Source organism: Euleptes europaea, chromosome 4 (genome assembly GCF_029931775.1).
Source record: "Euleptes europaea isolate rEulEur1 chromosome 4, rEulEur1.hap1, whole genome shotgun sequence".
NCBI lineage: Eukaryota > Metazoa > Chordata > Lepidosauria > Squamata > Sphaerodactylidae > Euleptes > Euleptes europaea.
In genome coordinates, this window is record NC_079315.1 from 114690747 (window position 1) to 114705216 (window position 14470).

The 14470-nt window shown below is 44.4% G+C and overlaps 1 protein-coding gene across 1 annotated transcript in view; it reads left to right on the forward strand.

The window, feature by feature from the left end:
* PIAS2 (protein inhibitor of activated STAT 2) overlaps positions 1-14470 on the forward strand; it is a 30526-nt gene that overhangs the window by 12027 nt on the left and 4029 nt on the right. Inside the window, exons 3-12 of the mRNA XM_056848860.1 lie at positions 1229-1313; positions 2320-2370; positions 2475-2565; positions 4029-4163; positions 4406-4511; positions 7022-7095; positions 8417-8577; positions 10830-10963; positions 12090-12264; positions 13207-13346. Coding sequence (XP_056704838.1) covers positions 1229-1313; positions 2320-2370; positions 2475-2565; positions 4029-4163; positions 4406-4511; positions 7022-7095; positions 8417-8577; positions 10830-10963; positions 12090-12264; positions 13207-13346 — 1152 coding nt within the window. The remainder of the gene's footprint in view (positions 1-1228; positions 1314-2319; positions 2371-2474; positions 2566-4028; positions 4164-4405; positions 4512-7021; positions 7096-8416; positions 8578-10829; positions 10964-12089; positions 12265-13206; positions 13347-14470) is intronic.

Genomic DNA, 14470 nt, shown 5'->3' on the forward strand with positions numbered 1-14470 from the left:
AACTTGCATTATGTGTGCAAGGAAGAACACCAGGGCACAGCTGTTAATTACTTTCCTGCATTCTGGCACTGAAGAATCTTCAGTGCCAGAATGCAGGAGTGCCATAGTATAGAAAAAATGTTAAGCACGCACTTCTTTTAAAAAAAACCCTAGGAAAACTTCAGATATTGGTGTAACTCAGGACCACTGATGTAGTGGTTAGTGTCAGACTTGTACCCAGGACACCCAGGTTCCAATTCGCCCTCTGCCTTGACAGCTCATTCGGTGACCTTGGGCCCGTCACACTCTTTTCAGCCTATCCTAACTTAACCTCACAGGGTTGTTGTGAGGATAAAATGGAGGAGAGGAGAATGATGTAAACCGCTTTTAGTCCCCATTGGGGAGAAAGGCAGGATATAAATGAAGTAAATAAGAAATGCATAAAATCTACTGTGGATGTAATGCTGAAAAAAAGTAACCATTGGAATTGTAACAAAAGATTCTTAACAATAGCAATGTTGCGCAGAGATTTAGGTTCCTATGAGGTCCATTAGTGCGCCTAATTGTTAAGAATCTGGAGCAAAAAGTTTGTGCTTTATATGGTAACTTGTCAAGAGCCACCTAAAACATTTACTTTTGAAGTGTTGCCTTCCGGAGTTAGTTTGTAAATGATAGTATGTAACTTACTAGTACTGCAGTGGCTAAATTGGGACAGGAGTTCCGTGGCACCTTACAACGTGAGCTTTCAGAGTCTGAGCTTACTTCTGCCAATGGTAGGGGAAGGAGATGGCTTTGGATGTCTTTGTAAGGATTACAGAAGTCGGAGAGAAAGTTGGTGCAGAGAGGGGCTTGGTGTGAGTCACAAATCTTTTCAGGTGTGATTCATGGGGGTGCAGAGGCAAAAGTGTAATGAGGTAGGATAAACAGGACTAAGCAAGGAAGAAGCAGTCTCTCTCACCATCCATTATGTATAACAATCAAATCCTTTCCAGTCTGTTATAAGCTTGCTGAACTCCTGAGGACTGAAAAATATAATGGCTCCTTACAAACTTTAAAGCCTTCTGACTACAGGGGGATTCATTCATGACCTCTATTTGTCCTGAATATGTGAAAACAACACAGTAGCCATTCAGTTTAAAGTCATACGTGTGTGCTTTTCAAGTATAGTCTCTTGCCTTTTTCTCAACTGCATTCTGGACTACTTCAGCAGTTATCACCATAAAGGTTACTTTTGTGTGCCTCTCTTTAGTACAGAGCAGTATTCAGAGGTTTCAGGAGAAGTTCTTCATCTTCGCTTTAACACCTCAACAGGTCAGAGAAATCTGCATTTCCAGGTAACGATGGAATGTTTTCACGAGTTTACTGATGCAGAATTTGATTAAGTTCCTTGGGCAAAAATGGAAAAGAAATGAAACTGCGGGGAAACCACTTGGGTTTATCTGTGGACCTTGTTTTCCCTTTGGGGACTAAAGCTTGATTCAACATCCTTGCGGCGAACGTATAATGCATATTCAGTGTCCGTGGGGCCAAATGTATGACAAAGACAAACCTTACAAGCACCAAGATGGATACCAATACCAGAAATACGATACAAGACTCCTCGCTGTAGCTAGAAACATTTTGTTAGTCCACCTCAAGATGGGGCTGGCTGCTTCTTCAGAACTGAGAATCATACTGTAAATGTGTGATTATCTGTGGGATTACAGCCACCTTTACGTTTTACTGCATGTGACACTACAACGTGGCAAGGAAATAGACAGCACTGAAGGGTAATCTGTCAACCCTTAAAATACAAGTTGACCCAGCTAGTGAATTTAGTTGTTCATTCCTTGATTAATTTCTTCAAAGCAGATTTGTCAGCTTCCCAGTTTCAGCTTCTCTACAGCTGTGGAGGCTGATCGCATGATCACAGACTTTGCTTACGGTGGGAAATGGTTATATCACCTTTTGTCCTGTATAAGCAACAGCGATCCTAGGAAACATGTGCAGCTTTAAATAGAGCGCATAGCGGTTGCAGGCATCCATAGCTTTGGTTACGGTGGCAAATGGTTATATCACCTTTTGTCCTGTATATGCAGCAGCAATCCTTAGGAAGCATGTGCAGCTTTAGAGCACATAGCAGTTGCAGGCATCCACACACTTGAGCAAAGTAATCTTTAAAATATAGGTGGTGTTCCATATGGTAGGGGACCTGGTTGGCCACTGTGTGAACAGACTGTTGGACTTGATGGGCCTTGGTCTGATCCAGCATGGCTTTTCTTATGTTCTTATGACATGTTGGCTTTTCTCACCAATAAGCCATTTTAGAACTGTCTAACTGCTGCTTTTTGTTGTGAACAGGGATTTCTTGCCAGGAGGCCGAAGGGATTACACTGTGCAAGTTCAGCTGAGGTGAATTTTACTCACAAATGTTTTATGCGTGCCTGTTAAAATTGGCATACACTTTAACTTGGATTGTGAGGTTGCCATTCAACAAGATTCTCTTCTGCAAACAGGTTGTGCCTGGCAGAGACCAGCTGCCCTCAAGAGGATAATTACCCTAGTAGTTTATGCATAAAAGTGAATGGGAAACTTTTCCCATTGCCGGTAAGTTCTTAAGTATTTGAGAAGAGTCTCCTGGTGCTAAACTAGAAAGCCTAATGCAGGATTCCCAGCCTTTTACAGTTAAAGAGCCATATAGTGTGTTAAAATTCAGAAAAAGAGACCATCAGAGCCCATATACAAGAGAGCCTGTTTGTATAACTGAAACAGTTTAATGCTACCGATAATTGACAGGTTGATTGATAATCCATTACGTTTTGGCAGTCTAAATGCTGGCTGTTGCAAGTCCTTTATTAGGAAGTGGCACATATGAGATCTCACAGTGTGATATGCAGAGGAGCACCTTGCACAGTTGTTCAGTACACTGGCGTAAATCTGTGCATGATTCCCACTTGAATTTCTGGCAGCAGTTCACCTCTACTTTTCTGTAAAACATCTGTAAGAATCCCTTTAATCCCAAAATACCTTTGCCTTCCATTCCTGTCAATTCTGGTTTTCCAGCATCCCACCTACACCTCCAACATGATGACGAATGAATGGTTTTATTTGCATATAGCCGTAGGCCACTACAAACATGTCAGCAATACCATAAACACATAATAAAAGGAAAATACTAGGTTAAAAATTGCTAGATTGATAATAAATATACTTAATAAAACTATGCATACAAAGCAATAATAGCTAAAAATTGCGGTAGTAATATGATGGCGGAAAGTACCATCAAGTTGCAGCTGACTTATGGTGACCTGTAGGGTTTACAAGGCAAGAGATGTTCAGAGCCGGTTTGAGTTGCCTGCTCTGCATAGTGACCCTGGACTTCCCTGGTTGTCTCCCATCCAAGTACTAACCAGGGCCAATCCTACTTAGCTTTTGAGACCTGACAAAAGATTGGGCAAGCCTGGGCCTTCCAGGTCAGGCACCCCTCCTCCTCCAAAAGAAAATAATTTTTTTAAAGTTAAAGTGTGTTATTCCTCCAACATACCTTAACTTTAAAAAACTGGTTTTATTTTTAAGAACCACATTTGGTTTTGTATTGAGTCACACTTAGCTCTAGAGCCATAGGTTACAAACCCAAGCCTTATTTGTCAGCATAGAGGAATATTTAATTTAGGTAGCATAAAACAGCTTACAAATTTAAAACTCATAAAATGCAGTATCAATTATCAAAATGCCATGAACACAGTCTACAACAGGATGCAACCCAAGAGTGACATAAAATCCTGTTTGAAGGCCTTCCAGAACCAAAGGTGTGTTTAAAAGCTGCCAGAAGACCTCTCATGAGGGGGGGCATGATGGAATTTCCTCTGGTATGTATAAGTTTCCTTAACCATGTAGGTAGATCCTAGCAAAATTAATGGGACTTAGAAATGCTGAATAACTCTTTCAGTGAAATAACTATAGCCCTTTAAAAATCCCATTCCGGCTGTGCTTTCCCCAATTTTCTAGAGTTTTGTAGCTAAGCCAGCTACTTCTTGAAGAAGAAAAATAGTTTCTCCTCTGCTTTCCAGGGTTATGCTCCACCACCCAAAAATGGGATTGAGCAAAAGAGACCTGGACGCCCACTGAATATTACGTCGTTAGTTAGGCTATCCTCTGCAGTGCCAAATCAGATTTCCATTTCTTGGGCATCTGAAATTGGAAAGGTAAGTTGGAAGCTTTTTGTATGCTGCAAAATTAATTGCCTTTAAAAAATTCAGAACAGTTTCAGATGAGCATAAATAAGGTCACAGTAAATATGCTAAATATACTGAATTTAGGGCATCAGAATACTTCTTGGAAAACTTTCTGATTTCATATTTTTCCAGAAAACCCACATCACTGGAACTAGAGGGACCTATCCAGTGAGTCGGTATGACATTGCTTTTTTTTTTGTCTCCCCCAATAGAATTACTCAATGTCTGTGTATCTTGTGCGCCAGCTCACTTCAGCCATGTTATTACAGAGGCTAAAACTGAAAGGCATTCGAAACCCCGATCATTCAAGAGCACTAAGTGAGTAGAGTGATTTTTCTTTATTCTGGTGTCCTGTTTGTCATCAGCTCTAGATTTCTCCAGTAAAAGCAGTACAGTGTCTCCTGGATTCGTGGAGTGCCATATAACTTAAATTTGAGGTAGAGCAAGATACAGCCAGAGTTCAGGAGAACATGGTTTTCAAAAAGCCGCTTCTAAATTAAGATTCTAAAGCGTCATGTACACGTGACTAGCTCTGGTCATATTTTACAGCAGGCACATAGTAGTGGGGTGATCACTTAGTAAGGCTTGTATTCTGGACTGGTTTCATAGCATCTTTTACCAGGCTGTTCTTACTCTGCTGCTTATGATTTTATTGGATTATGGATATCTTGTGAAATAACAGGTTGTCTACTGCTTGTCATTAATGCTTGTCATTAAGTCTTATCTTGCTTGTTGATTGGCTTTATGTTGTTAACTTTTGTTTACAAGCCTCAAATTATGTTAAGGACAAAAATGTACCCCCTATAGTGGCAGGCACTCTGAAATTGCCACTTTGGAAGCTTAGGAACGTTGTCTCAGAGAAACGCCCCGGGCCCTGGAGCTCTCAACTGCCAGAGCAGGAACTTGTTTCTGCAAGGATTAAAGAGGCACGACAGACAGACAGATAGGTTGGAAGCAGTGTGCAGTGCTCTTGCATCGTTTCATGCCTAATGCTAGGGGCAGATTTCAGGGTGCCCCTTCACATATACAGTGGAAAAGAGAAGAAGAAGAGTTGGTTTTTATATGATGACTTTCTCTACCACTTAAGGGAGACTCAAACTGACTGGCTTACAATCACCTTCCCCTCCCCACAACAGACACTCTATGAGGTAGGTGGGGCTGAGAGAGCTCTTAATAGAACTGTGAGTAGCCCAAGGTTACCCAGCTGGCTTCATGTGTAGGAATTGGGAAAGAAATCCAGTTCACCAGATTAGTGTCCGCCGCTCATGTGGAGGAGTGGGGAATCAAACCACCTATAACGCTGATTCACGCAGCTTTCTTTTTCCTGGATCATAGCTACATCATTCTACGAGGAATTAATTATATATATATATTATCAACTTTCCATAAGTGGTTCTTCTCTTTGGCTTTTATCCTGGAACACCAGGGTCACCCTACAATTTGGAAACCAAAGAAGAAAGCCAAATAGAACCGAAACAAAGCAAAGAGAGAGCAACTATTAAACCACTCAGCTTTTAGAGCACGTGTGGTATGTGGGCAGCAGGCCCTGTTTTGGTGGAAGTGGTCGTTTACCTGTTGGCTACTGGGAGATTAGCTGTGATGCTAGATCTGACTCTTGTTGCCGCTGCCCACCTGCACAGTCGCATCCTTGGCTTCACAGAACATTTGAATGCAATCAACGCATAAGCAGTTGGTTGATAATGTTTGACTGGCCGGTAGACTGGCATGCCAACTTGCAGTAAGGCACCAGGCCACCTCTTTCTGACCCATACTCTGCCCGTTTCATCTTACAAGCTCAGTGTAGAATATCTTTTTTTGAAAGCAGGAGTACGTTGCGTTCTGGATCAAATCCAGCCTGAACTCTCCTTAGAAGCTAAAATGCCTGAACTGAGGCTAGCTATCGTACTTTGGTCACATTCTGAGAAGACAGGAGTCCCTGGAAAAGACCATAATGCTAGGAAAAGTTGAAGGCAGCAGGAAATCATGAGATGGATTGACTTTATAAAAGAAGACACGACCCTCAGTCTGCAAGGTCTGAGCGAAGCAGTTAACAATGGGACACTATTAATTCAAAGTGGGTAGCCGTGTTAGTCTGTCTCCAGTAGTAGAAAAGAGCAAGAGTCCAGTAGCACCTTAAAAACTAACAGAAATATTTTCTGGCAGGGTATGAGCTTTCGTGAGCCACACCTCACTTTTTCAGATATCTGAAGAAGTGAGCTGTGACTCATGAAAGCTCATACCCTGCCAGAAAATATTTTTGTTAGTCTTTAAGGTGCTACTGGACTCTTGCTCTTTTCTATTAATTCATAGGGTTGCCATGAGTTGGAACTGACTTGACGGCACTTAACACACACACACGCAGGTTGAAACTTGCTAGTTTTGTGTTCTGCAAGCTGGTGAAATAGACATGAATTATTTTTTCCAAGCTCTTAAGCAACAAGTGCTATTTTAGTTCTATGTTGACTAGGAGCTCATGTGGGCTCGGGTGGTTTCTCTCCTCCCTTTATCCTTCAGTATTTCTCCGTCAGAACTGGATGGAGGTGGGTGGGGGAGAATTAATACTGTTACCAGTGTTTCTTGCTAACTTTGGCCTGAACCACAGTTTTCAAACTTGCTTTTTCAGCGTTTCAACCAGTGACTTGGTTGGAAACAGAAGGGAGACAGAATACCTTTATGAGCAGGAGGGGGAGAAGCCCATAAGATCAAAGAGGAGACTCACTGCCAAGCCACGGTTTGGCAATTGTGCGGTGTTATGGTCTGTTCCTGGCTGTCGTGTCAACTATGTTGCAGTAAAGCTGCATCTTGTCTTTACCAATCTCTCTTAACAGTTAAAGAGAAACTCACTGCGGATCCAGATAGTGAAATTGCCACTACCAGCCTGCGGGTGTCGCTGATGTGTCCTGTAAGTAGAGATGTGAAATCACATGAATGAACATTTACAGGGAATTCTTGGTGTTATTTAGCCTTACTTGGGGGAAGGCAATTACATGAGCTAGAAAAGGAAAAAGGTGACAGCTTCATTTATTTGTGAAGCCCCTACGCATTTTGCTTAATTAGGGGGATCCGAGGTCATTTGTGCTGATCCCTCTCCACAGCAATTGTTCAACTCAGTTGTTGTGGAGAGGATCAGCACAAAGGAACTCTGATCCCCCTGACAAAGCTTGTACAGCGAAACATGTAGGGGCTTCACAGATCAATAAAGCTCTCACCTGGTATCTTTTTTCCTTTTCTTGTTTGCCGGCACATTGATAGTTAGCCCTGTTTTTCTTTCACTTTTGGGAATTACATGAGCTGCCATGTTGGCAAGTTACAGCAGTTTGCGTGCTGATTCCAGTGGGGGTTTGTAGAGGTGGGACCTGGATTTTGTCATTTTGAATCCCCTTAAAACATTTTAAGTGCATGATGGGAAAACAATGTTCCCCTTCCTTTTGAAACAAGTGTAGAGATGTCCTGTCTATAGCAGAGCTTCTGCAGGGATTCCAGAGGGGAGTGAGGGGGCCTGTAGCTCAGGTGGACCCTCACACTTGGCTTACAGAAGACACCATGTTGAGTAGTTGGAACAGCTCAAAGATCTTGGGGCCTGGAAATGCCTCTCCTGGAGAGCAGCTGATATAGACAATACTGGGGTAAAGAGACCAGTGGCCTGACTCGGGATAAGGCTGTGTAACCTTATTTTTGGTGTGTGTGTGTGTGCAAATATTCATGGACAATGGATGTGAGCCTGCTTTAAGGCAGTGCTGGTGGGATTCTGAGTATGTAATGGTTCAATGTGCAAGCCTTCACTTCATTGCCTCCCCCAGCCAGAACCCCCAGAATTTTATTTTGCTATAACCAACTAACACAGCTACTACCCCCTTTGCAACTCCCCCCCCCCCCGGTCGTCAGGGAGACTTTGCTTGCTGTTTATAGCACCACCACATTTATGCAGTGGTTTAAACTGTAGAGATAATGGGGAAATGTTATGACTGAAACCTTCTGGAAAGGAGCATGGTACCTTGAGCGGGGAGGGTGAAAGAGGACTTCACACTGTACTTCGAAAAACCCACCAGCCCACCCAAGTTGAAAATTGTAGGCTGTGGGCTACATGCGGAACTCACTTTTGGGCTTTCACTAGCAAGGCATCACTGTTAACACAAACAATGGGTTTCTTTCCCCCCTCTGATTCCCAACTCTCTCTCCTTCTTCCCTTTTTCCTTTCTCTTTCTATCTGGCCGGGTCCCCAGCTAGGGAAAATGAGGCTGACCATCCCCTGCCGAGCTGTTACCTGTACTCACCTGCAGTGCTTTGATGCTGCCCTCTATCTCCAAATGAATGAGAAGAAACCTACCTGGATCTGTCCTGTGTGTGACAAGAAGGCTGCTTATGAGAGTCTCATATTAGATGGGTAAGCAAAGATGATGCTGATGTTGCCTTGGGCTTTTAATTGTCTTTAAAATTCTTTTTTTTAAAGTATATATATTTGCTCCCTTTAGTGAATTAATACTTGGCGGCAGCTTCAGTAACTAACCTGGAATGTCCATTGCCAGAAGTGTTCTTCTGATCCTAAACCCATAAAGGATCAAGTGCAGGCAAAGCACTGGCTGGTAATCTTAAACTGGCCTTACAGATGGTGGTGGAAAGCGTTGTAAAGTCACAGCTGACTTATGGCGACTCCGAAGGGTTTTCACGGCAAGAGATGTTGGGAGGTAGTTTTCCATTGCCTGCCTCCGTGTGGACTGAGAGAGTTCTGAGAGAACTGTGACTGGCCCAAGGTCACCCAGCAGGCCTCACGTGGAGGAGGGGGGAATCGAACCTGGTTCTTCAGGTTAGAGTCTTCTGCTCTTAACTACTACACCACAGATAAGTCCACAAAAGTAACTTGCCTGTAAGTATCTGCTAGCCTGACTGCCCTCAATTCCAAAGCACAGCTAGCTTACATTCATCCTCGTATTTTTATTTAATTTTCTGCGAAGTTGAGAGAGAGAGGTTTCGATATATCACTTTCCGTTTTTGAGAAATCTCAGCTGGCTATTCCTTACCCCCCTCCCCCCACCGCCAGTAAATTGGGCTTTGAGCATATGCAGGCAGCTGGACTTCCCTACCGAGAAAATTATAAGCAGCCACACACACATCATGGAGGAGGAGGAGGGGATATCCTAGACTCAGAGCCTGGCATTCAGGGTCTGGATAGAGGTGTGCATATCAATATGCCAAATTCACAAACAAAATACCTTTTCGGTATTTTCGGTTGCTGCTTTTGTTTTTTTACCGGTACAAAAATGGCAGCAATTAAAAAGAGCATAAAAACAGATCCGTGAATTGTGCTGAATTTATTTGGCATTATTTGGGGCTGCTTTGGCCCTGCCACCATTTAAAAATAATAATAAAAGAACCCTTCCTCTCTCACTCACTTACCCGCTGCTGGCTGGTGTTACTGCAGGTTCCAGGAACTAGTGCAATCTTTCCTGTCCCAACCAAACTCCATGTGGACTTTGGCTGGGGCGGGGACGAAGACCTGAAGATCGCTGGGAGGAGACAGACAATATGTGCATGTCAGAACTTAGCAGGGCTTCACAGTCATAGTATGCGAGTGTACCTTTTAAGCCTTTATAATCTTTGTTTTACCTGATGGTGCCACCATCTTATTTCAGAAGGGGAAGAGAAGAAAGGGTCTACAGGTGGGATTCAACTCCAGCTGCAATAGTATTGGCAATTAGAGTGAGGGGCGTGGAAATCTGAGGAGGACAAGATGTTCTAGTTTGGGGAAAGTGCATCAGTCTCTCCGAAGTAATCATCTGACCACTCTGCCCACTGCCCATCTCTTCAAGCTGTCCAGATCTCTCATAAACCCTTTACAGGGCCGTATAGAGCTGTGGGTCAGAGGCTTCCTTAGGGGTTCTGAAAGCTGCGCAGGCTGCAGAACATTTTGGGTTGCTGTGGAAGGCTTCCCCACCCCCACGCTATGCTATGAGCTGCCAGGCTTTAGCAGCTTCAGTGAGGACTTTATCCATTTCACCCCTCCCAGTTCTCACTCTATAGCTCTGTATGGATTTTCCCCCCTCAGTGTTTTTGTGTGTAATCACAAAGTTGGAAAGGACAACCAGGGTCATCTAGTCCAACCCCCTGCACAATGCAGGAAAATCCAAACTACCTCCCCTTTACACACCCAGCAACCCCTACTCCATGCTAGAAGATGGCCAAGATGCCCTTCCTCTCATGATCTACTTAAGGTCATAGAATCAACATTGAGGACAGATGTAGCCTCCTCTTAAAAGCCTCCACTGAAGGACAGCTTACCCCCTCCCAAGGAAGCCTGTTCCACTGAGGGAACCCCTCTAACTGCTAGAAAATTCTTCCTAATGTCTAGACGGAAACTCCTTTGATTTAATTTCAACCCGTTGGTTCTGGTCCGACTTTCTGGGGCAACAGAAAACAACTCGGCACCATCCTTTATATGACAGCCCTTCAAGTACTTGAAGATGGCTATCATATCCCCTCTCAGTCTTCTCCTCTGCAGGCTAAAACATGCCCAGCTCCTTCGACCTTTCCTCATAGGACTTGGTCTCCAGACCCCTCAGCATCTTTGTTACCCTCCTCTAAGCCCCCCTCAGCACAACTGATGGAAGCAAATAATGAATGTTTGATGGTGTTTTCCAGGCTCTTTATGGAAATTTTAAATGAATGTTCAGATGTAGATGAGATCAAATTCCAGGAGGATGGAAGCTGGTGTCCCATGAGGCCGAAGAAGGAGTCTCTGAAAGTCGCTGGCCCACAGTGCACAAAAATAGAAAGTAAGTGATGTGTGGGGTAGGTGGGCAAGTGCTCCCTACATTCCATCCCTAGATATTTACACCCTGTGAAAGGGATTAAAGACATATTTGAGAAAAGCTAGTTTTGAGTCCAGTAGCATTATCCTGGAATTACTTGTAGGCACGCCAGGTCACTCTGAAAGTTGAACCCAGAAACAAACACCCAAACCAGAGACTCCTTAAAACAGGAAACAGAATGTATTTAATGTGCCCGGGACCAAGAACAGAAGAAGAGTTGGTTTTTATATGCCAACTTTCTCTATCACTTAAGGGTGACTCAAACTGGCGTACAATCACCTTCCCTTCCCCACAACAGACACCCTGTGAGGTAGTTGAGGCTGAGAGAGTGCGACTAGCCCAAGGTCACCCAGCTGGCTTCATGTGGGAAACAAATCTAGTTCACCAGATTAGTCTCCACCGCTCATGTGGAGGAGTGAGGAATCAAACCCAGTTCTCCAGATCAGAGTCCACCGCTCCAGACCACTAGTCTTAACCACTCTACCACTCTGGCTCGAGGACCCCTACTAGAGTTCACACATTTCATTTATAGAAACTGGATTTTGGCGGGCTGACATATGATTCGGTAGCTACTGGTGGCCTGATAGGCCTGTGCTGTTGCTGTGAGGCGTACATGACTTGCCTGCTTCGGCTAATGGCGTAGCAGCCATTTCTGGACTTCTCTTTAACAAGCACCTTAGAGACCAACCAGGTTTTGGGGGCATAAGCTTTCATCGATCTTTGACTCTCGCAAGCTTATGCCGTGAAAATCTGGGTGGTCTCTCAGGTGCTACTGGCCACAAACTGAGCTGTTCTGCTGCAGACCAACATGACTACCCTCTGAAACTATTTGCGAGACCTTATCCTTTTGAGATGGGATCCTTCTGTGAAGGAGACCAGGTAAGCAACTTACTCAAGGAGCTTGGCTTCACAGCCAAAGGTGTAGAGTGCTTCAAAACAGTTAACCCTTGCAGAGTTGATCGCCCCATGGCAACTTAAACGCTGAAGAGTGTGGTAGAAATTTATATTAAATCATCGGTCTGTTATCTCCCTCTTTATAGTGGGAGTCGTTTTGCCGTCTTCTTCCTTTGGGTGTGCTCCTCTTTTTCAGGTTCCAGTGTTGTCGGAAAGCCATGCTCCATGCCAGTGGCCGGCAGCGAAGCCAGCAAGAAGAAAGTTGACGTCATTGACCTCACCGTAGAGAGTTCATCTGATGAGGAAGACGATATGCCTCCCAAAAGAAAATGCATCTATATGTCTGAAACACAAGCAAGTCCCACCAAGGGGTTTGTTAACTTTCTAGTGAATAATGAGGTGTTAGTTGCTTGTACTCCATCTATTCATGTCCTTGTTTCTTAAGATTGCTTTTGAAATCCCAGGGGGAGAACTTCTAGTAAGGCTGGTATGAGTTGTTACCATACCGAGTGAACCAAACTAGTAGTGTGGGTGAGCTGTGTTGAGAATTTGCCTAGTCTTCATTGCAGAACCATGGTATTCTTTTGCCTGCAGAGTTCTGTGCATCATGGTTTTAGGCTTCGTGTTGACACTTGCTATACCTTTTTTTGTACATTTTGACGCTACAGGAAAGTTAGCTTGATGGCATATCTTATTCGAAGTCACTCTAATATACTGTGCAGCTTTAAGCTGTGCCGTTGTAGGGGTTGTGCGCTTCTGATATTTACTCTTAATGTTTTTTCATTATTTACTTTTGCCCCATTTTCTTCCCAACGTGGGCCGAAAGCATCTAACACTATTTTCGTCTTCTCCGTTTTATCCTCACAACACCCGTCCTGTGCAGTAGGTCAGGCTGTGTCTGTGACCACCACGGAAGCTCACTGGGGTGACCTTGGATCACAGTGCAGATTCGAACCCACGTCTTCCTGATACTGTTCCAACAGTAAAGACTACACCATGCTTACATTATGTTATCAGGCAGATAGCTGGAGAGGCAGCCAGTATTCTGAACACACTTCCTGTGGTGGCTCCCACATAGGGACGAGCTGGCATGGCTCCCCTGTTGCTGCCGTGGTTGCCAATACAGTGTAGCGCCAGTGGGGTTTCTGGGTCAGGAATGGGTGGTGGGGCGAAAAGCAAAGCCAGGAAGTTTTGTGATCTTGCGTGGCGTCCAGCCCGTAGGTGAGCAGGAGGGCCCTGCGGCACACGATTTCCCTTCCCGAATAACTAACCACTGGGTCGTTTCTAACTTTCCCCCTGCTGTTTCAAAACAGGGTGCTCATGTATCAGCCATCTTCTGTACGAGTCCCTGGGGTGAACACAGTGGATCCTGCTGCTATTCCGCCGTCATTAACTGACTACTCTGTACCATTCCACCACCCACCAATATCGAGTATTTCGTCAGACTTGCCTGGTAGGTAGATGGTATCTCTTTCCCCCCTCCCCAGCCCCAACGTATTTTGGTAAATATTATAGAGGACACCTCAAATTCAGGGCAATCGCCCTTGTCCATATCTTGAAAGCTTTTCACGGTCGTGTCCCCCCTCTCGCTCTGCATTTATCTTGAGACATCATGAGCCATTCCATTTCCTCCTTGATTTCCTTTCCCACTAGCTCTCTAAAGATTTCCTGCTCAAATTTTTCTGCTCCTTGTTCTCTGTCTGCCTTCTGGAATGCCTGCATGACACAGCAGCCCTTCCTTTCCTTTCAGTTTTTTTCCAAAACCCAGCATGGGAAGGGGCCGTGGCTCAGTGGTAGAGCATCTGTTTGACATGCAGAAAGTCCCAGGTTCAATCCCCGGCATCTCCAGTTAAAGGGACTAGGCAGGTAGGTGATGTGAAAGACCCCTGCCTGAGACCCTGGAGAGCCGTTGCAGGTCTGAGTAGACAATACTGACTTTGATGGACCAAAGGTCTGATTCAGTAGAAGGCAGCTTCATGTGTTAATTTCTTTATAGCCTTTGAGGGCAGCCTCTTAATCTCCTTCCCTGCTAAGCCCTAGTACATGTAATTGAACCAAATACATACTTGTTTCCCTGTTTCCCTTGCTTTTCCTCCTCTTCATGAGGGACCGTGGCTCAGTGGTAGAACCTCAGCTTAGCATTCAATAGGTCCCAGGTTCAATCCTCAGCATCTCCAGTTAAAGGGACCAGGTGATGTGCATGAACTCTGCCTGAGAGAGCCACTGCCAGTCTTAATAGAGAGCCACTGCCAGTCTTAATAGAGAGCCACTGCCAGTCTTAATAGACAAGACTGACCTTGATGGACCAAGGGTCTGAATCAGCATAATGCAGCTTTGTGTGTTTTTATGTGTCATTCTCCTACCTCATCTGTAGAACTTGAGTCCGTAAACTCTCTGTGGCGGGGGCCTGTTTGTTCCTCTACATGCTCTGCACATTTCTGACACAATGCATGTATGGGGGAAGTGTCTGAAGGCTCAGTTCCTTTTCTCTGCCTCCCCAAATACTTTTTCTAGCATGTACAAACAACGTTTTGTGTTTTATTCCAGACTTAAATTTCCACACTTGTTGAATATGCA